Below are 22,077 nucleotides of genomic sequence, written 5' to 3'. Positions count from 1 at the left end.
TCTGCTTGCGTGCGGCACTCGGGCTACGTGTCTGACAGCCTCGTCATCTTAAGGCAAGGCAAATGTGCCTAATGAACACCATGGTACTCGCAGTTCGTCACTGTTAAGCATTACTTAAAAAGCATTACCTCTTTGACCGCTATATATGATTACCCGCATGTTCCTTGGTGCATGGGCGTCATGAGTCGGCAAATATGAAAAGATAAAGTTCGTACTAAAAATTGCAGAATTTTGACGGACCGTGGTAAGTCATGGAGAGGTGCTGCTGCTATCACGCATGCTCGCATTATTGTGAAAGAACGAAAGGATGAAGCATGCTTACATTTTCCTTCCCCTTTTTAACGGTGGTGGTGGTGGTAAAAACGTTTATTTCCTCTGAAAAGAGGGAGTTACATGGAGGGTGCTCTGGAGTCAGGCTTAGTGCCCTTCCCCTCACAAACACTAGGTGGAGTCCCTAGTACGGGACCCCAGTGGCTTCCGCTGCCGCCATAGCTCGTTCGACCATCGCCTTTTGGGCTTTCAGGTCGCAACAGGCGAGTAGGGTCGCCTCCCAGTCCTCCCGGGTGGGGTTTGGGTGTGGAGTAAAAGCAGGGTTGGAGGGGCACGCCCACACCATGTGGTAGAGGTCCGAGGACCTCTCCCCACAGTGCGGGCACTCCCCGGAGAAGGCAGGGTCAAAGTGCTTTAGCGAGGCCGGGCACATCATGGTGTTCGTGACAAGGCGGAGGAACAGGCGTTCCTCCGCTCTCGTTAATCCTTTACACGGGTGGGGGTACAGTTTATGTCTATCTTTGTATAATTGTGTTATTTCCTTGTAAGTGTAGGTCGGCGTGGCTTCCGCTACTTCTTCAGAGGAGGCGGGGGACGAGGTTGCCCGGTTAGAGAGCGCGCGGGCGGCTGCATCTGCTGCCTCGTTTCCTCCTAGCCCCGAGTGGGCCGGAGCCCAGACTATGAAGCGGTGGGATGGACCTCCTACGTACGAGCTATTTTGCAGTAGCCGGTAGGCCAGGTACGGGACCCAGCCCTGTTGGACGTTCCGACACGCCCCTCGCGAGTCGGTTATGATTGTCTTGGAATCGGAGTGTGTTGCCGCTAAAGCGATGGCGACTTCCTCTGCTTGAGTGACGCTTCGGGCTTTGAAGGTGAGCCCGTTCACCGTTTTGGACTCGTGGATCACTGCCGCCGTGTACCACCCGCCATGGTGCGGGCCGGATGCGTCCACATAGTATACCCCGGGTTTCCTTCCGTAGTGGTGAGCTAAGGCCTCTGCCCTGGCCCTGCGTCTACCCTCGTGGTCGTCCCTGGACATCTTAATTGGGAGTGGTCTTACGTGCAGGGCGTAACGCCATTCCTGAGAGAGTCTTACTCTCTCCTCGGTGAGAGTCGTGTGTTCTATGTGCAGACGGGCCAAAAGGCGGCGTCCTGACGGCGTCTGCGATAATCGCGTGTATTGACCTGTGAGGTGGGCTTCTCTAAGTTCATCGAAGGAGTTCGTCATACCCAGACCTTGGAGTCTCAGGTTAGACGTGGTTATCGGGAGGTCGAGGGCCTTCTTCGCCATTTTGCGTATTATCACCTCGATGATGTTCTGGTCGTGTTTGTTCAGGCGGAGATAGGGGGTCGAGTACAGGATTCTGCTTGTTACAAAGGCATTGGCCAGCCGCAAGGCGTCTTTGCTTCGCAGTCCCCCTTTCTTGTTCGAGACTCTGCGGACCATTCGGCCCACCTGATCTCCCACCTTCTTTAGTTTGTCGAGCGTGGTCGTCGCCAGCCGACGCTGGTGGATGAAAAGACCTAGGACTCTAATTTCTTTTCTTTCGGGTATCGGTTCCGATCCAAGTCTCAATTCTATCTTGTTTGTGCATTTTTTGTTGGGGCGAATGTGCACGAATTCGGATTTTTGAGGGGAGCAATGAAGGCCACATCTTTTCGCGTACTCGTTCGCCGCGGTGGCCGCCTCCTGCAGGCTGGCCTCCATTTCACCGAGAGAGCCCTGCGTGGCCCAAATGGAGATGTCGTCCGCGTACAGCGCGTGTTGCACACCCGGGACTTTCTCCAAGTGGACCGGCAGGTTCTTCATTGCCAAGTTGAAAAGCAAGGGGGATAGCACCGCTCCCTGTGGCGTCCCTCTCGTGCCTAATAGAAAGGGGCCGTGTTCCGCGTTCTGGATCTTCACGTAGGCCTGTCTGTCCGTGAGGAAGCGTTTTATATACTCGAAAGCGTTCCTGCCGCATCCCGTCTCTGATAGGTGTGTGAGGATCGCCTCGTGTGTCACATTATCGAAGGCTCCCTTCAGATCTAGGGCCAGCACTATCTTATCCCCGTTCGGATGTTCGATCGGGTTTAGTACCTCCCTGCTGAGCTGCAGCAGGATGTCCTGAGCCGATTTATTTGGCCTGAAGCCGTACATCGAGTCGGCGAAGACTCGCTTGTTTTCTAGGTACTCAGATAGTCTGTCTCTGACCATAGCTTCCATCAGTTTGCCCACGCACGAGGTGAGAGAAATAGGTCTTAGGTTATCCGTATCTATGGCCTTGCCCGCCTTGGGGATGAAAGTTATCAGCGCCGTCTTCCACTCCGTGGGAAATGGAGCTTCGCCCACCCAAATCGAATTAAAGTGTTCTAGGAGGGATTCGTATGTGCGGTCCGGCAGATTGGCTAGGAGTTTTACCGAGATCCCGTCCCTTCCTGGCGCGGTCCCGCGTTTCATCCTCGCTAGAGCGGCCTTGAGTTCGTATATTTTGAAAGGTTCGTCCAGCTCAGCATTTTGGGCTCCATTGTATCTGTAAGCGTCTCCCCTTGGATCTTGGGTTGTGGTCAGGTACTGGTCCCGAAGCTTCAGTGCAAGCTGGGCCGTATTTCCTTGAAATGCATGTACCGCTCTCTGCAGGTGCTTGTGCGTCTCGGTGCGCGTCTGGTTGGGATCTATGAGTGCCCGGAAGAGGCGCCATGTGTTCTTGCTAGACATCTGCCCAGCGGCCGCGTTGCACCTATCTACCCAGTTCGCGTCCGCGAGTTGCGCCGCGTACTCCGCCGCTTCTTTAGTGATTGCCGCGATCCGAGCTCTTAGCTTTCGGTTATGCTTCTGTCTACGCCATCTTTTGACCATGCTGCGTCTGGCTGCCCAGAGGTGGAGGAGGTGGGTGTCCACGTCCGTCACCGCCTCTGAGAGCTTTACCTGCGTTTCCGTCGAACGCAGGTTGATCAGCAGCTGTTTTGTCCAGGCTTGATATCCCTGCTCCTGGATGGAGCTTACCTCGTATTCCTTTCTAAATTTCGTCCAGTCCGGCAGCATAGTGTGCCCCGTAGGCCTGGTAAGGGGTTTCGTACGGATCGTTATGGTGATCAGGCAGTGGTCACTACCGAGAGTTTCCTCCGTATTCGTCCACTCCACTCGCCTCGCGTTTTTCGTGAAGGTTAAGTCGGGACACGTGTCCCTCTGCACCGAGTTCCCTATCCGCGTGGGGCACGCCGGGTCAGTGTGTAGGGTTAGACCTAACGCGGACGCCGCCTCCGCTAGCTTCCGTCCTCGTACGTCCTCTCGATGATAGCCCCATGAGGGACTCTGCGCGTTGAAATCTCCCATTACTAGTAACGGGTCTCGTCCTGCTTCCCTGATAGCTCTGCTCAGGAGTGTGGAGAAGGTTACGTTTTTTGCTTTAGGTGGGCAGTACACGTTCAGGATGTGTAGCGGCGAATCCTCCTTTTTCAGTGGCAGAAGAGTCACCATCACGTGCGAAAAGCTGGTTTGTAATTCTAGATCTACCAAATTTGCAGTGTAGTTTTTGTGCACAAAGATGCACGTTAGGGGGTCGAGTTGGAACGTTTTGTAGTTTGTGAGGCTCACGTTCCCGCCAGGTTCCTGTACGGCCACTACTGCCGGAGTATGCTCGTACGTAGACAGGTGCATCCTAAGATCCGCTCTCTTAGTCCTCGATTTCAAGCCTCGACTATTCCACTGCGTTAATGTTATGGGACTCTTTTTAGTTTGTCTCGCCATGTTGTATCTGGAGATTGTTGTTATTCTGGAGGGGAAATTGCTCCTGGTGGTCTTCCTCCTCGTCCTCGCTTATCACCCTACGCATCCTGTAGGCTCGGGGAGTCTGGAGTCTCCTCGTGTTAGCGTATTTGCGAACCGTCATCGCTTTCGCTATCTGTTGTGAGACTATGGTGGGAATGGATTCTTGGACCCTTCTCATCATAGCTTCTAGTTTATTTTCAAGACTAGGTTCTGTGTCGCTTTCCATCGTCTCCTCTTGCTGAGGTGGCTGGGGTTTAGTTAGCGCACTTTCTAGTTTGCTCGTTAGCACCGCGATCTGCGCTTTTAGGGCTGCTATCTGGTTTCGTAACTCTGTTTCTACTGGGTTGGGTGTGGGTGGAGAGGAAGGTTTGGGAGGAGGAGGAGGAGAGGCGGTCCCACTCACCTGCCGCATCCCGTTCTGGACTATGCTGGCCCAGGTCTTCTTTTGCTTGGGTTGATCAGAAGTCGACTCCCTGCTAGGTGGAGGGGGCGGGCGATTCCCGCTTCCTCCCTTCTTCGTCTTCTTGTTTTTTTTCTTCTTTTTCCTCCTCCTTTTCTCCTGATTGCTGGGTTGTTGCTGCGCGTTCGTGCGAAATTTCGCCGTGCAGTCTCTGGAGTTCGTGGCGTGTTCGCCGCCACACACCGCACATTTTGGGTTGCACAGGTGAGGGGACCGCACCCCCTCCACAAACGGGGCTAGCGTTCCGCAGAGTCCGCAGTTTTCTTGTCTCGGTGTCGGGCAGGTATCTGGCCTATGCCCCACCGTGCCGCACAAGTTACACGCTGGTATGGTGCGGCGGTACCTGGCTACCGGTATGACTTGCGCGTTGTACAGTACAGCTCTGGGCTTGTACTTGCCTTCGAAGGTGATTCTGGCTTTGTTAGAAGTTCCGAACTTTCGGATCTCCAGGATGGTGCTTTCTCCGTGAAAGCTTTTCACCTTCCCTCGCAGGGACTCGGTGGTTTCCAGATTGGCCACTGTGATGACTCCGTGAATCACGTTGTCTTCGCTCTGTTTTACGTGCCCGTGCAAATGGAGGTCTGCTCCTTCTTGGATTTTTATCGCAAAGTCCCCGACCAGTTTGTCTGCCGCGTGGATGCTCGACGTGCCCACGATGATCAGGTTTTGGTCCGGGGATATTGTGAAGTAAAAGTTGTCCGCTTCGGCCTCCCCGACTCGCTGTCGTAGGGCTAGGCCTAGCTCACCGTGTTGTAAGTTCTTCAAGCTTGTCGCCGTTAATGGTTTGATGATTAGCACCACATCGTCTGGTCTAAATCTGCAGAGAAACTTGGGTTTCCATGCAGCTTTGACTTGCCTTGGGCCTCCGGCTGCGCGCTCATCGGATGCCTTGTCGGGTTGCGCATGGTGGCCTCCGTGAGCTGACGTGGCCTTCCCTTGTGCGCAGGCTTGGAGTTTCTGGGCTCTTGTTTCAAAGGCCCGGATCACATTGTCAGGAAAGGGGGACCGCACTGATTTTCATTTCTTTCCTGTTTTTTTTTTTATTTTACTGTTTTTGCAAACTTTGTGTTATGTGTAAAATAATTAATATGGTCGATATGTTACATAGCATCGATCACACTTTCAGAAGAGGGTGCGTGGCACAGAGTCGATGAAGAGGGGACTTGGGCCCTGTTTTCCACTTGCCACGCCTCTCTCGTTGCTCCCGAACACTCAAGTGCGACGCTGCTATATAATTACGAGGAGTGAAGGACAATTATCGTCTTGCTGCGCATCACACAATACGCGAAATTTCAAGCACAGAAGTACTGAGTCATGTAATTACATAGGAGTTGTGTAAACATGAGCCTTTCCCTACACGAGCACTTTTGCTCGCAAAAAAAAAGAAGAAGAAAAGGAAAAAAGAAAGCAGATGAAAGGAAACCATGATATGGGGCATTAGCACTCCTCCTCACCGAGGAAGAGATAATAGTTAAAGCACATCTGCGCGATGGCTCAGTGGCTATGACGTTCCGCTGCTGATCGCACGAGGTCGCGGGCTCGATTCTCGATAGCGGTGGCCGCATTCTGAAGGGGACGGAATGCGAAAACGCTCGTCGTCTTAGATTTAGGTGCACGTTAAAGGGAACCCCGGGATGGCCAAAATTAAACCGGAGCCCTCCGGTACGACGTTCCTCATGGCCTATAGGTATTGCTTTGGGACGTGCAACCCCATCAATCAGTCAAGTTCGAGTGTGCTGTATCCCTGACTGTTCCTCATGTTTTGAAATTTGGCGACAGCCAAACTTCAAAAGTGTGCATTTTTCAGAGATAGAAGCAAAAAAAAAAAAAAGGACCCAGTTGCGCAGGACATTCAACAGTAAATTTACCGTCACTTTTTTTTTTCATGAACCATTGCCAAAGTAACAGCTACTAAAAGCTACTATATCCCCGGGACCCCGGCGGCCGCATTTCGATGCGGGCGAAATGCGCAAACACCCGTGTACTTAGATTTAGGTGCACGTTAAAGGACCCCAGTTGGCCGAAATTTCCGGAGTCTTCCACTACGGCGTGCCTCATAATCACAAAATGGTTCTGGCTCGTAAAACCCCATAATTCATTTTTTTTCAAGCTACTAAAGAACGTGAATTCGAATAAAGTCCTAAGTTGATTCAAAGTCCTGCGGTAAAAAGAAAGAAAAAAAAAAAAGATGAGCTTTCGAAGAAAACAGCGAACATTCGGGATAGCAACAATACCTTGATCTAGTCAAGTTAGTTCATCTTGCTGACAGTGTCCTGGCACCGCAAAGGACGAAAACGAAAAGGGGCAGATACGACTGACGGGCGCTGATCAATATCAGCACCCACCTGTCGTACGTGTATTTCTTTCGTCTTCGTGCTTTGCGCTGTCGGAAAGCTGTTACAATAAGTTTCGCAATTTTTTAATCGTTCGCTGAGTTCGAAACTGCCAGCCTGTTCCACTGAGGCCCATGCTCCGCGTTGGTACCTCTTAAGTATTACATCTGTTCATATCGAGCGAGAACAATAAGGGGAACCTAGAGGATCGATTTTTGTTAGTGACCACCATATGAACAGACAGGTACGTTAACTCCCAATAACAGCGGCCGAGAAGCTAGGCAAAAGTATGCAATCGATAGCAGTTACTGCATACAGCCTTGGCTTAACAAACGAAACTGCCACCGTCAGCTAGAAGAGTTGCAAGCGCCTACTGTGTGTTGTTCACCTCATGAACAATTCAATCACCTGGACTCGAGGTGATAGCGTCCAAGAATCACACTAGTACACTAGCATGAACTGCAAGGCGCCTGCGTATCCGTTCCACGGGTGATTCAAAAGACCATGACAGGCGCTTAGTGGCTGTAGTTGAGTTGTGGGTGTGTCGTGGACAACAAGTCTTCGAGATAAGCAGCTTCCCTTACGCACGGCGGCTGTAAAACATTAAATCTCGAAGCGACACAAAACGAGACAAAGTCTGCACGAACAAACACAGAGTTATCACGTTCATTACAGAGGCGCGTGAGGTCACGCTTACGCCGGGACCGTGTTTGCACAAGAGCATCTCGTAGCGGATGTCTGGCGGCTCGCAGTCGCTGGCGGTGTTCAGTCACGTCGACTGTTCAAAACAACCAATTCTTGTCGAAGACAACGAAGTTGCCGCCTGACTTTACACAATGACCACAGGAGTAGTCGTCTTCGATGCGGGCTCGTATACGCGCACTCGCCTGTGGACGCTACGCTGCTATATATGCATACGCTGTCACCTTTTTTTGCAAGTAGTGATCGATGGACGCCAAAAAGGAACGGATTTGCATTTTCAGAAGAACATAGACGTTCAGTAGGCCGTGGAGGAAAGAAGCGGGTACCTTTAGAGCCGCAACCCAGTTTTCTCATCACCTCATCGCCAGCTCACGAGAGACAGCGATGCGATCTGCGCTGTAATCTTTCCTATATGAATCTACTCGAAAGTTACTCTGATAAAAAGAAAATTGAGCATTCAACTGCGCTGCCACAGGGTAACGACGGGATCCCACGTTCTTTATATTTATAGTTTGTGAGCGTATGTATTCGTAAATATCTTTCGGCCGCGGAGCAAGAGAAGACATGCCGCACGGCAGATTTCAGCTAACTCCTTGCAGAAGGTGCACTACCTGGAAGTTACTGCGTTCAGTCTAATAGAACCTAAACTCTCCGAAGCGAACCTGCACTCGGAATATTGTCTGCGCAAATTGGTTAGCCGCTCAAACTGGTTACCCAATTTAACCCAATCTGTATTCGTGCTTAATCTTGCCTTCATGAACCTCTGTCTCTTACCTAGTGCTTTTGTTCAAAGGTAGTATTTTCCAATCTGGCACAGGAGATCAAAATGCATGCAGTGCCTGTTGCATAAGTCTTCCGGCCACCGCGACAATTTTATGCGACAAAAAAAAAAAAAAAAAAAGGAAGTGAGCTCACGCACACTGACAGCGACCTGTTATCTGAAGCAAAGAGGACGAAACAGCGCCAGCGGTCAGACGATGTTCGGGTGGTTAAGTTTGTCCATTAATGCAGGCCATCCTGAGTGACGTACTTGGAAAGTCAATGATGGCATCGGCCGAAGCCCACCACACTCTGTCTTGGGCGTCACCCAGAGGAAGACTAACAAAGAGCCGCACAACATCGACAAGCACAACCTGATCCAAGCATGCAGCCGCTTTGCCTGCCGCTGCGATGAAAGCGAAGCAAAAAGAGAACGGAGGGGGTGGTACGCAGAGGGATCAGGGGAGCGCTCACCCAGGTCCTTGGAGTCTTTGCGCTTAGGCCACTGCGGTGGATGAGCCGGGCAAGTTCAGCGATGGTAGCGCCTACGGTAACCTATGTCTCTCTATCTAACCGTTGGATCTTTGTACCAGCATAATGCTATAAATAAAGTATTATTTTATTTGTTCTCGAATATCAAGTGCACTCTCTCAATCCCTGCATATATAGTCACGTCGCCTTATGGCGTTGTGGCCCTGCTATAGACTGCTTCTCGAGAACCTTGTTCTATGCAACTACAGCGTCAAAGAGCAGCATGTGCAGCCAGACATCGTTTTTTAGCGTTAAGAGAATTAGTGAACCGGATAATCGCCGAAAAAAGAAAACCTGAAACTCGACGCGAAAAATTGTTCCACCGAGAAAAATTGTGTGAAAGTTCATCTAGAGCAGTATATTTGCAGCAAAGGGCCGAACCTTCAGGTGGAAATAAAAACCCAAAATAGTACGCCGAATTTTGGAGAAATAATAATAATAATAATAATAATAATAATAATAATAATAATAATAATAATAATAATAATAATAATAATAATAAATGCGAAATGCTAACGCATTTCGCATTTCGACCGTGTTTCTTTGAGGTCACGGATATATGGTTTATACCACGTTGACCACACTGCAAAGTGTTGTTCAGGAGCTTACTCGACACATGTACATTAGTGAAGCATAATATAACAGGAGCCGGCACAGAAAAAGTTCAAAGAATAAAAGCACGGAGGGAAAATAACAGGACTTTACTGACGTTTCGGCCGCGGGCTGGCCGCAAGGTCAGTAAAGTCCTGTTATTTTTCCTATGTGCTTCTATTTGAAATATATAGGTATATAATGTACTGTTTCCAGGTCACCGGCTTCCCACACTTCACATACACTTTTTCTTCACTTTGACACTCCTAATCCTGACGCATTAAAAATAAAAATAAAGAACTTTGCACTCTAATAACGAGCCATGTAGTGACTATTACTAATGATAAGAAAAGAAAGGAAGAAGAAACCAGGTTAACAGAAAAAAAAAAAGCAGGCGTAACGCAATGACCGCAGCGCGGTGGGTCTCAAAGAGGACAAGGTCTCCAGCTCCTCGTACGGCGCGTCTGCTGTTTCACTCGGAACTCTCTATGCTCGCAGCTCTGGCCGTGGTAGGTTTGGAACGCACATTCTAGCCCGGCCGTGCACCAGACGACGCCGGGCTCGTGCGAGGGCCTTCGCCCCTCTCGAGGAAGGAGACGCCGCTCGCTCGAACGCAGAGCGACTGTCTAATTAAAATAACAATAATAAAGAGAGAGACAAAGAATTGGGCGACGGCGGCGGGTGGCGCCACTTCGAAAGGTCCGTGGCAACGGTGGGATGTGCTTTGGAAAAGAACGTGAGCTTCGGCGCCATAGCTGGAAGCGCGTGTTGTGCAGAGAGGAAGAAAATTTCTCCAAAGCGCGACCCGCAGCCCTAGCAGCATTATCAGCGCAGGTCAATTGCCGGTGCTCGCTATCCCCACGAGACTCCCGGGCCCAGTTGGCCAGAGGCGCGCGTCTCGCGAAGGCGCGGATGGAATTCAACTGGCGCCAGGAAGCCGACCAACCGACCATGGACTCAGAGGACCAGGACACTGTCAGCTGCGGTGAGTAGGCTTCACTCTGGTCGTCTGCACCGTTGGCAAGGTCTCTGCAGGCGAGCCCAGGGAACCGCGACGACATCGGTGGCGGGTCCGTGGGCCGCGTCACTGGCGGGAATAGCGATACCGGACTTAACCCTAACACGGCGGGCGCTGGGCTTGTCGAGCGCGGCGTCTTGAAATTTTGCCAGCCTCAGCGTATCGTCTGGCCGCATGCCTGCGGTGCTCGTCGTGCATTTGCGCACGTTACCCTTGTGCAGCGCAGCTGGCGTCTTATATTTTCCGCGTATTTTTTTTTTTTTTTTTTCGTTAGTCCACTGGGCTTCCTTTGTTGCCGCTTTCCGCCGACGCGAACGCAACGAAGAGAGATTTCTCCAAAATCCAAGATCAGAATCTATTAAGGAGCGTTGTTCAGTGCGCGATCGTGCGCGAGCCCCGTGGCCCGCGCGGCGCCTGTACTTGCGCTCTTATCGTCGTTCTAATCAATATTAGTGCAGGATTTTTTTCATGAAGCTTTTCACCGCGTGCTCGGACGACTTGCGAATCTTTATCTCGACTGTATCGGTTAGAGTGCTTTAGCCCGTGAACGCAGCGTACCTCCAACCCACGCTCTCTTTTCTTTCGAAGCCTTTTTTCGCGTTGCCCATTGTCTCCCTTTCCACGGCGCCTGAATAGCAGTATGTGTTCGCGATGCACCCTCCGGGCCCGAGATGTTTTCGTGGCAAGAGTGGCGAGACGCGCCGGCACGTATCGGCGCCGCAGACGCTTCGTCGTACTGCCTCCGCAGCGCTTTATCCGAGCTAGCTCGGTGGCGTCTGTACCTGCTTTGCTGCCGCGTCTGTCCTTAGTTATCGCGTATTCGCGCCTTAAATAGACCAAGGCGCTGCAGGTAGATGCTTGCCAGCAGTGTTATATACTTACCGGGTGTGTACCAAGCCTTGACGTAGACAGCTACTTTGCCGTCTTCGCCGGAAAGCCGCAATCTTGTTCCATTCCTGACGTAGACGGCATAGAAGTCGGCTTCGAGGAGACAGCATCGAAGCCTGCAATAGCCACCGTATACCTGCAACGATGCAGGTACGGTGGCTGTCTAGCGAACGGACGAGTGCTGCTATGGGGTCCAGCTAAACGGAGTGGAGTCAATCAAGCGCACTTAAAAAAAGAAAGAAAAAAAGAAAAAGCTCGGGGCTGGTGTGTGAGACCATAAGATCGTGTGCTGTTTAGGCTTGAGGGAAAACGCTTTAGGAAAGCGATGTGCGCGAGCCGTCAAACTGCGAGGACGGTGTCATGTCGTCTGCAGTCACGCAGATAAGTTTACGTTACGCAGATTAAGTTCACAGTTTACGTTTGTGTGAGAACTTGGGTGCCAGGTGGCACGCGATGTCTAGCCGTGTTCATGTTCCAGTACGCAGACTGGTGCAGACGAGCTGTCTTCTTAGACGTCGAGTTAGATGATACTTAGCCTGCGGGAACGAACTGGAACACACCCATAGCAGGCAGCGCTGCGACAGCTACGTAAGTAGTGCCTTCGTAGAGTTGTACTGCTGCCCGCGTTACGTAATGAACTGGCTTTTTATCTGCGACGTATTTTACCGACTAACCTTTTTGTGCTGGAACTGCAACATGTGGCGTTGATATTACCTCAAATAATGTTTGCACGCTTTAACTTGTAGTGTGCGATGCACTACGTTTTGGTTGCGAATGTAGGCGGTGTACGTCAGTCGTTGTGCAATGAGTGCGGTCGTACGAACGTGTCACTCAGCTTGCCTTTTCGTGGTTAATGTGTCCATAACTGCATGCGGTGTGTTCTACGTAGCACTTGATTCATCTACAGGGTGTTTTTTTTATCTGCACGAATTTTTACATGTTGCCTATGGCAGGTAGCACAATTCGAATCCTTGATCTAAATTACTCCATGAGGCGGCCATTACTTCTGCGATAAATCAGAATGTTCAATGTAATAATTAATGTGATTACGCTAATTAACTTTTTTAATTAATTATTTTATGCCACATATTTCATCTAAGAATTATATCCGCTTAGTTCGCACTGCGTATCCACTTGGAACGAATTTTATGGACAGCACCAGTTCCGAGATGTTAATTTTCGAAGTGTCCGTCCAAATGCATTGGTGTTCCAGTTACTTTTGTGCTTCAATGCATAAAACAGCGGTTCCTAATAAAGTAACTGGAACGCCAATGCATTTCGTCGGACACTGAAAATTAAAATCTCGGAACATGTGCTGGCCATAAAATTTGTTCCAAGTAGATACGCCGTGCGAACTAGGCGGATATAGTTCTTAGATTGAAATATGCGGCTTAAAATACTTAATTAAGAAGTTGATTAGCGTAATTGCGTTAATTATTCCATATATCATTTTTATTTCTCCTAGAAGTAATTGCCGCCTCATCGAGTAATCTGGATCAAGGGTTAGAATTGAGCTATCTGCCGTAGGCAATATGTAAAACTTGGTGCAGCTGAGAAAAGAAAACACCCTGTATAGTGACTACAACGTATGAAGTCAACTTTACTCCAAATTACGTAGCACATCCTTATTTGCTGCTGCCATGAGGCATGCAGGATTTTTCTTTCTTTCTTTCTTTCTTTCTTTTTCTTTCTTTTTTTTTTTCGTCGCGGATGCTGTTAGCGTGAAAAGCTGCAGTAGCCTCCGCAGCGTTATCAGCGTTGCTTGCTATTATAGTGGTTACTGCTATATGTATGTAATGCAGTACGAACGCCAAGAGGCTCGCGTTCGATATTGCCTTCTTTCTGCAGTTTTTTCTTTTTCTTTTAAAGCATTCGTTTCTGTTTTGGAGATAACGGACTTCTAGTTTCGACACCCCCAGTCAGAAATGAAACGCGGAAATGTTCTAACTAGGCAACCGTTGAACTGGTTTAACAGCAGCAACAACAACAACAACAACAAAGAAAAGCCCGAAGGATAAGCTTATAATTTGATTTAGGTGTTTACGTATAATATAGAAATTGGCGAAAATCACAAAATTTAAGAAAAATTAAAGCGCCGAGTTCTCAATTGAACAGCACATAAGAGAGCCCCATTTAAAGCATGCAAATTTCTACGTTACAGGCGATTGTAGGCCACACCGGCATTCGATTGTAATTTATGGGAAACTCGTCAAATATCCAAAATAAAGGTCATGTACACATGCCTTTATTGTCACTACTTACACCCAAAAAGGGAGTAAGGGTGTGAGTTATAGATCGATTTACACCCTTATTCACATTTGGTGGTGTAAATTATTTTAAAACGTAGTTGGTGAAGTTCTAAGTTTCTTGAGCTAGCGTATAAGGTCACAAGGATACGAAGAAACAACATCGTACCAGTGAAGCGCAATGTCTAACAACGGTTTAACTGCAGTGATTGTTCTTCGCAGGTACAAACTTGTTTGTTTTTGTAGCTGCTCTTGTGTCCTTACGCTAGCGCAAGAATCATGCTTAAATGAAAATTACGAGAGTCACTAAATTTGCAGTTTTCTCCATTCGATGAATGTTTATTCGAATATGTTCAGCGTTTGCCTACCGGCGGAATTGGTGCCTTTCTCGTGAATTTGAGTAGGGAGGGTCGCAGTTAAGTTACCTCAGCTACCTCACTACTATAGCATAGTTCCGCGACAAGAAGACACTAAAGGTCCCTGCGTTTTTGTAGCAGAGAAAACTTGATGCGGACGGGTTAAAAAACAGCTCGTTGTTACATACCCACTATAATACTTGGGAACAGCATGAACGCCGACTAAAAATTAAGCTGACGGTTAATGCATTCGCGACGGGTGTATCCAATGGGTACGTCAGTCTGTCTATACATACGCATATATATATATATATATATATATAGACCGATTCTGTCATTTCAGCTGACCGACAGAATCGATTCGTGTGTATGGGTCCTTTATTAAAAACTAAGATGTCAGCGCGTATGTATCAGGGAAGTTGATTTCAGCTGCACGTGTCGAGCGTTGTCGTGTTTTTGCGAAAGTGACCAAACACCCATCGCAGAAAACAGGGTTGAACTCGTCAAAAAAAAAAAAAAAATATTTCACATTAAAAACAACCTTTACTTGAGAAGGCACGCATATATCTGCTATATACATAGGCGAAGAATGTGCAAATCGTCATTGCGTCGACCAGTCAGAGTTGTTAGTCGGTGCTCGCGTTGTCTCAACATCTCCCGTCATCCCCCACATTCAGAACAAAAACTGTGCACGGTTTGCGGTCGCCGCGGTGCTTTGCGCACCAAGCGGTCGGCTGCTGCAGCGTCCGAGCCATTTCCGTCTTCCACAAACGCGCCTTGAAACGGCTGACAGGGGGTGCGTGCCGCAGCGATTCATCTTCATTTTAACCAGTGCCCCAATTTATCACTGCTCATCTCTCTCGATGCGCGCTTCGGGGCGGGTCTTGCGACCCAATTAAAGTCGCAGTGTCCGCGGAGCTGGCAGCGCGTGTGTACAGCGAAAACCTCACTGGATAGCGAAGCCACCTCGTAACAATGCGCACATATCAGCTCCTACTGACTTAATCGGCTTCAAGCAGTTGCCTCTGGAGCTAATCTCACATGTCACATAAAATTGACTATTGGAGTTTGGTGAATTCGTATCTAGCGTGCACTAGGTTAATCGACAGTCGATCGACTACGCTGTGTTTATAAGCGGGCTCAAAGTTCATGCTGGTGTAGCGTCCGCTTATACTGTATACCTGTTGCTGTCGTACGATTTTATTTTATTATGCGTTGCAGAGAATAATGGGAGGGTGAAGAAAAAAAAAGTATATGAGCAAGCACAGTTTGTTACACGAGTTATTTAATCGCAGAAGGATGCAGTTACCTATATGGAGGCGACGCAGGCAGGCAGGCGGTTCCAGCCTTCGCTGGTCTTTGGAACAAAAGTTTCGTAGAAACTGTTAGCATGACAAGAATAAAATAGCGCAATAGACAGGTCGGAGAGCAACACGGAACGTACGGCACGAGCGCTAACCCGCAACTGGACATACGCCGGGAAACCGTCGCTTTGTCAAACCTCTCTCGCTCACTTGGATGAATTACGAAATTGATCTATTTCTTATGCATGCCTTGTTTTTCCTTGCAGTAACGTGGCAGACGGCTGATTCAAAGATAAAACTGTGGAAGGTGCACTTGCATACACGCCTGTCACAACCCAGCCTTAGTAATTCGGCCGCCTCCAATATTTGCCGTTGCCGTCTTTCGCTAAATTGCGCTATTTTCTCCTTGACTGTGCTACACTAACTAGCCTGAACTTGTACACTTGTGAAGTTAGCATGTCAGTTCGGCACAGCGACTTTGTGATGGTGGTCTACCCGGGATCATACGTAATGAAAGACGGGGGAAAAGGGAGTGTTTCTTGTTTTCATTCCATAGTAATAAACTTTCTGAAATACGCACAGTCAGGACTGGCGTCTTCGTCCTCTCGTCGTCTGTCCCGCTGAGTGGCTGATCTCAGGTGTAGGCGGAGGCGCCACTTCTGAGGGCAAACGAAGACGAAAAAGAATGGAAAAGGAAGACAATCCTTACATAAAAATACTCGGCCTGGTTGTGCTTCCAGAAGCCAGTTTTTCCAGAGTGTTTGTCTAACATAGTTTTGCTATCTATCTATCTATCTATCTATCTATCTATCTATCTATCTATCTATCTATCTATCTATCTATCTATCTATCTATCTATCTATCTATCTATCTATCTATCTAACAACCAACCAACCAACCAACCAACCACCACCACCACAATCACCATTATCATCATCATCACCATCATCATCATCATCATCATCATCATCATTATTATTATTATTATTATTATTATTATTATTATTATTATTATTATTATTATTATTATTACGCCCATCAATTTGTTTGCGCAGCGAAGTGCCCATTCGCACAATTTATGCATCAACGAAACGCATGCCCTTCTCACCTTTGTATTGGTGAATGCTGATAAGGACGAATTGGCCCGATAGCTGCACATTATTGCAGAAAGTATTAGTCACTCCCAAGATGTACCCGCAGTTATCACATGGTCACCTCGTGATCATCGCACATAGCGCAAGTGTTTTGAAAAGGGCGCGAGGGCTGTGTCGTGCTTTCCCTTTGTGTGTTGCGGCAATCACGAGCAACACCGAATAGCTGAGCTCACAGTCGTAAAAGACGTATGCTTCCTCTGTGAAACAATGGCAATAATTTTCGAGCTTTCGATAAGATTATGCATCTCTGAGAACCTGCACTAACGCATAAGGGTCACAGGACGGGGAAATATATAACGACATACAAATCGCATGTTCGACGGCTGCGATACTTATATTATTCGCACGATCATTGCTGCAGTTCATTGTCCTATTGCTTGCGGTAATACCGTCAGTGCGTTCTGTACGTGTGCCTCCACCTCGACCTCTGATAAGCAAAAGCACACACTTTACAAACTGAACGTTGCTATATTGTACACGTCGTTTATGCCAGGAACGCTCGTTCTTTCCTTCTTTCTTTCACTGCGTCTTCGGGCATGAAGGCCAAACCAGGCACAATACTTCTCTGGCGTGAGGGCACATCCTCGCGCCCAAGTGTTCGGGGCATCGCCGCACATGATAGCAGTCGACATGATAACACGGCTATTGCGGCGGCGACGGCCAATCGTGGGTGGCACTTATGCGCAAGAGAATTTCTGTCAATACGGGCCCAGATCTGCATAAATTTAGTGACAACCTATGGTTACAATTCGAAACTCTTCACTGTGCGAGGCCGCCAGCTTTAATTGCTACTGCATATAGAGGCATATTTACATAGAGGGTTAACTATTTCGACTGCCTTGGCGTTGCCAGGAAAAGCGGCAAGTGCTCTACCTGCGGCCGAGTTGTTTTTGTGAGAATGGAGCCCGTTGAGTCTATGAAGCTTCATTCATTGCTAAAGGACATTGCTCTCCTATTTCGCACTCGACTTCAATGTGATACCAATGTGCAATTGGGAGCAGAAAAAAAAAAAATTGTTGCATACAGCTTCAAATCTAGTATTAACACACAGATGTTCGCGTTCGACAAATGCAGTACGTTTCCCATTTCGAAGCTGCAGGGCCTCACCGGAAAGAAGCACAATTTGTCGCGCCATTTCTTGCGGTGCATACCTTTTCAGGGCTTTGGCACAAAAAGAAGCAAGAAAATAAGAAATAGCGGTGAAGTATTGCATATCAATAGTTGATTACATCCAAGTAAAATAATGAACGGCATTAAATGTACTAATATAAGTATACCGTGCACGACGCTTTGCCCATATATGTAAGGGCTGTACGAATTACCGTTCTCTGCAACGTTGCGCAGGCCATTCCTGCATAGTTTCTCCTCCGACAGCGGAGCTCACTTAGCCGCCATCGATAAGCGAAAAAAATGCATTGTCTGATAATGCCAAAGTACTTTGTTCCTTGAAACGACGGTTATCTGATCGGGTCACGTAAGTGTAACGACCACAGCAATTATGGAGCATGACCGCAACACCATCGTACAGGTTCCGTGTCTATGTCTGGTTATGCTGAAACAATGTACAGGTATTTTAAACCAGGACCAACCAACCTGGTTTATTACATACCTTTACTAAGACCACCTCTTGTTCGACGCTCCGGTTAGCGTGTTTTTCTTTCCATTTTAGCGCGTACGGGAGGGTGGTCAGACGGTTATTGGAGGAGTAACAATAGCAAAGAAATACTGTGACGTCAACCACGCTAATGACGAATAGGGGGAGGAGGCCGGGTGGCACGAACACATTCGTGTTTTCCGCCTATGACCCCGTGGCATTTTCTCGCGTTCCAAAGCCGATAAGGGGTGCGGTATCCAAAGTCAAGGGAAATGGCGCGCGCTTCCTTTCTCCTATGTTTTTCGGCTTCGCCCCGACGCCGTCTCTCTCGAGGAAACTGCGGAATTTCGCGGGAGGCCCGTCATTTCCACCGCAAACGATTCTTGTGCTGAGCTCAAAGGAAGAGGTAAAAAGCTTCTATATATTTTATCCCCCCCGCCCCTCCAAACACACTTTTGCACACGGCTTTCTGTCGCGCACTTCTCGGCCAGGGCGGGGGCCAGTTTTCGACCGCCGACATGGTTCGCGAAATTGTCGTCGCGCCAAAAGCAGATAAATGTGTCAATCCAGCGCCACACACGACGTTTCGAAACGGTGTTCGGAAGTGACTGAGTGTTGGGGAACGACGATCGATGGTCGTCCCAGCGGCTTCGCTTCTACTGCGCAGCTCCTCTATCGTCCAAGGGAGGACGCGAGTGACCCCTCCTCACATTCGATTCACTTTTGCAGGCTGCCCACATGGCTGACTGCCTGGAACTGCTCTCTTTCCTCTCCAGACTCAAACGTACTAAACTTCAACGCCAGTTGATCGCATCGATCTCCATGTCCGGCTTATGCCACATGCGTTGGAAACTCGCCCTTGTGAAAGCTTCCTCGAATGACAGTGTAAACATCTTAACATTTCAGCGGTCGCTTTCGGTAGATGCTTTCATCGGAACGAACGCTAATGGAAGCGATCATCACCGAGCCTATGTGTGAGCAAGCAGTCGAAAGCATCACTTCGGAGTCCCCGTGCGGAAATTGGGTTTCGTTAGTTTCCATTAGCAGACGTGCAGCGAGCGCAGTATATATTTTTTTTTATTTAAGAAAAAGTCCGGAAATGTGGTATTGTATGCTAGGCCAATATTTTAAGAAATCAAACAAAATCGTACTATTCGTCGCAAGTTGCGTTTAACTTCTATTATGTACATGCGTACTCCTGTGATAAAAGGTAGCAGTCAGGGAAGAAACATAGTTCAGCTGGGCTGGATTGCGATTAGAACTGGAGTTTCAAATAAGCCAGGTCGTAAAGCGAGCGGGTTCTTGGTGCGTCCACAATAACGTAGAGAATGGAACACAGGTCACATGAAAGAACTGCATCAACTTCCCGTGACGTCAGATAATGTTGAAAATGTCTAGCTCCGTTTAATATATTTGATAGTTCTGTTTCGTTTGACAATAAGAAAAAAAGAAACCCTGCAGGTCATCACTAATACGCAATGTTTTTCCCGCCGAGGAAATGCAGAGATAGCGTCGTCAGACCAACGTACCAATTCCGACTGATTTAAATGCCCGCTTAACATAAGTCCGCTGCAGTGCACCTACGCTGTCATTAGGTAAAGTTGTTTTCCACTACTATGGAGAGAGAGAGAGAGAGAGAGAGAGAGAGAGAGAGAGAGAGAAACGAGCCAGTTTTTCAATGCGGCTACACAATGTTTGCTTAGGCATTCACCAATTTGCTTAGCTTTGAAGTATGCCACCTGCACATAGCCCTTGCTGCTTTTTTTTTTTTTTCCTGACAAGCGACAATGTGACTCATATGCTGCCGACGCTGCTTATACAGCCGATAAAATCAAATCCATTGTGTGTGTCAGCTCGTATCCAGAAAATGATTGTCCGTCCGCTGCTTAACTGTGTTGTCACTCGTCCTTGCAAGGACGCCCTCTGATATCACGGCTGGGCAACGAACCGTTATGAGCAGCGAGCTCTTTCCACGCACGTTGCGCATTCCCGAGAGATAGCAGAATCATATATGAAACGCAATCGTTGTTCAAGCGTGTGCATTCCTAAAGCATTCCTAAAAATAGCCGCATGAAAAAAATTATCACAGAGGTACAATACGGTGGTGACAGGACGACAGCGATGTGACAATGCTACGATACATACACTGCGTGTACCACGCAACTATGTTAAAGATCATCGTGTTCGCGTAGAGGATGAACCAAGCTGTGTTGCGTTCGCCACTATCTAGATAAACCTAGGACATTCAGTCATTCCTAATAATTATATAAGCAACAGAAATAAACGAAGTTTGGGAATTTTTAAATTTCAGTGACAAGTTACATGTCGGAGCCTGTATTCACAAAAAGCTCTTATGCTAGCATTGTTCGTAAGAGATAATTCTAGACAATCCTGATGCCGGACACCCAAAGGCAGCTGGCCAATGAAAAAGAAAACTTACGAATGATAATTTTTACGAATTCGGCTCAAGAGGCTCCGAGGGTTGAATTCACCAAGTTTTTCTTTCGTAAGCGCTCTTGGCCATTGACTGGCCGCTTTTGGATGTTCAGCAAGGACTGGCTAGAATTGTCCCTTACGGAACAATTATATGTGAATACGTGCCGATGGTTCGAATTCACGAGGCGTTTACTTCATGTCGGCTGTTTTTCGTTGGCTGATGGTCGCCTTCGCTAATGATATGTGCAGCATCGTGATTGGCTGGCATCGGTTCTTACGAGCAGTTCAAGCTTAAGAACTTCTTCGGAAATGCGGATCCAGTAGTTCGATCATAAGTTGCTATCTGTTACATAATGCGGTTGTAGGCGCAACTGCCTTTTGGTCTCGTCCTTGTTCTCTCGCTGCCTCTTGCCGTTATACACTGGTTGTTTCCTGTAGTAGCTGTTGCCAGTAAGCCATCCTGATGCTGTGTAGTCAGCTGTACTGTCACTCACGATAGCCGGTTATTTAGTTACAACAATGAAATTCAGTTGCCTTTGTGATAAAATTTGGTAGCTCGTCAAACTCTGGCTTATGGATTTATGGTTTATGGATTACTAGTCTCCCTGACATACGTGAATTGTTCTCACTTATGTGACTACTGTGCATGTGGTTGCTCTGGAAGGTAGAGCCGAGCAGACTGCGTATCATTCTCGACTTTTAGTATTCGGGCACTCGCCGAGTGTCAGGAGCCATACAGATGACGTCAGTGCGATTTCCGCGAGGGCACTCTAGTGTGGCCCGGGTGTGCATTTTAGCGAGCCGAGGCTGGTGTCGACTGCCCCCGATGCCACGCTTCGCCGCACAGAGCCGAGCGCATCGTTGTTCGAAGCGCACGCCGCGGCCAGGCGCTTCGGCGTCGGCAGCGGCGCCAATTTATCGGGAAGACGCTGCAAAGCTCAATCTGGACCTCGGAGCGCGGCAGGGTCCCTAACTGGAATTGATGGAGCCCGGGAGAGGAGAAGCTGCCTGGACGGGAGGGCGCGGTTAATTCCCAATTGTCGACGGTGCCGTCACGGGGACGAGGAGGGGGGTGCGGGCATCGGCCCAATATCCTCCGCCACTTGAGGGCCGCCCCATCTTTGTCTTCTCGTCGACGACGGCCGCGGCTGCGCGTCTCGCCGACCCCGCGTGCGGCGATGATCAGGGACCGTCGGAGCGCGGGCGGGCGAGGAAGGTCCCTCTGCGTCGCCTCTTCCTCGGCGGATGATTATTAAAACATTTTGGGACTCGCGGGGTGTGAACGAGGAGGAGTGGTGCAGACGGCTCCCCCAGCCGCTATAAGTTGTGATCGGGCGCGCACCATAAATAACGCGTGTGTTATGGTAGCTTCGCCTTTGAGGTACGCCGTATGCGGCCGGCTGGAATCAGTGCCCGCCGATTGTTCTTTCGTTTCATCAGGGCGATCGTCTGTCCCTCTTTTTCGGTTCTTATTTTCCGCGATTTCTCCCCGTTACATCGTGCCGATGGAAAGAGGGCCGGGCGACGCTTCCTGGCATTCTGTTCACGGCGGCGCACTGTTCTCGGCGGCCCGTGGCCTTTGGTTTGTGATTCCATGCAGAGATTAGTTTTGTCATGACCCGGTTAAGTAATGATTTCGGCCGCTGCGTTAGCGTGTTAACGAGCCGACAGGAAATGTAACTAC

The 22,077-nt window shown here is 48.7% G+C and overlaps 1 protein-coding gene across 1 annotated transcript in view; it reads left to right on the top strand.

Annotated features, from left to right (window-relative positions):
* Positions 1 to 9,291: 9,291 nt before the first annotated feature.
* LOC126543940 (uncharacterized) overlaps positions 9,292 to 22,077 on the top strand; it is an 81,956-nt gene continuing 69,170 nt past the window's right edge. The window contains exon 1 of the mRNA XM_055077861.2: positions 9,292 to 10,382. Within this exon, the coding sequence (XP_054933836.2) occupies positions 10,115 to 10,382 (268 nt within the window). The 5' untranslated portion in view covers positions 9,292 to 10,114. The remainder of the gene's footprint in view (positions 10,383 to 22,077) is intronic.

Source organism: Dermacentor andersoni, chromosome 1 (genome assembly GCF_023375885.2).
Source record: "Dermacentor andersoni chromosome 1, qqDerAnde1_hic_scaffold, whole genome shotgun sequence".
Classification (NCBI taxonomy): Eukaryota; Metazoa; Arthropoda; class Arachnida; order Ixodida; family Ixodidae; genus Dermacentor; species Dermacentor andersoni.
This window is presented reverse-complemented; position numbering and strand designations above follow the sequence as displayed.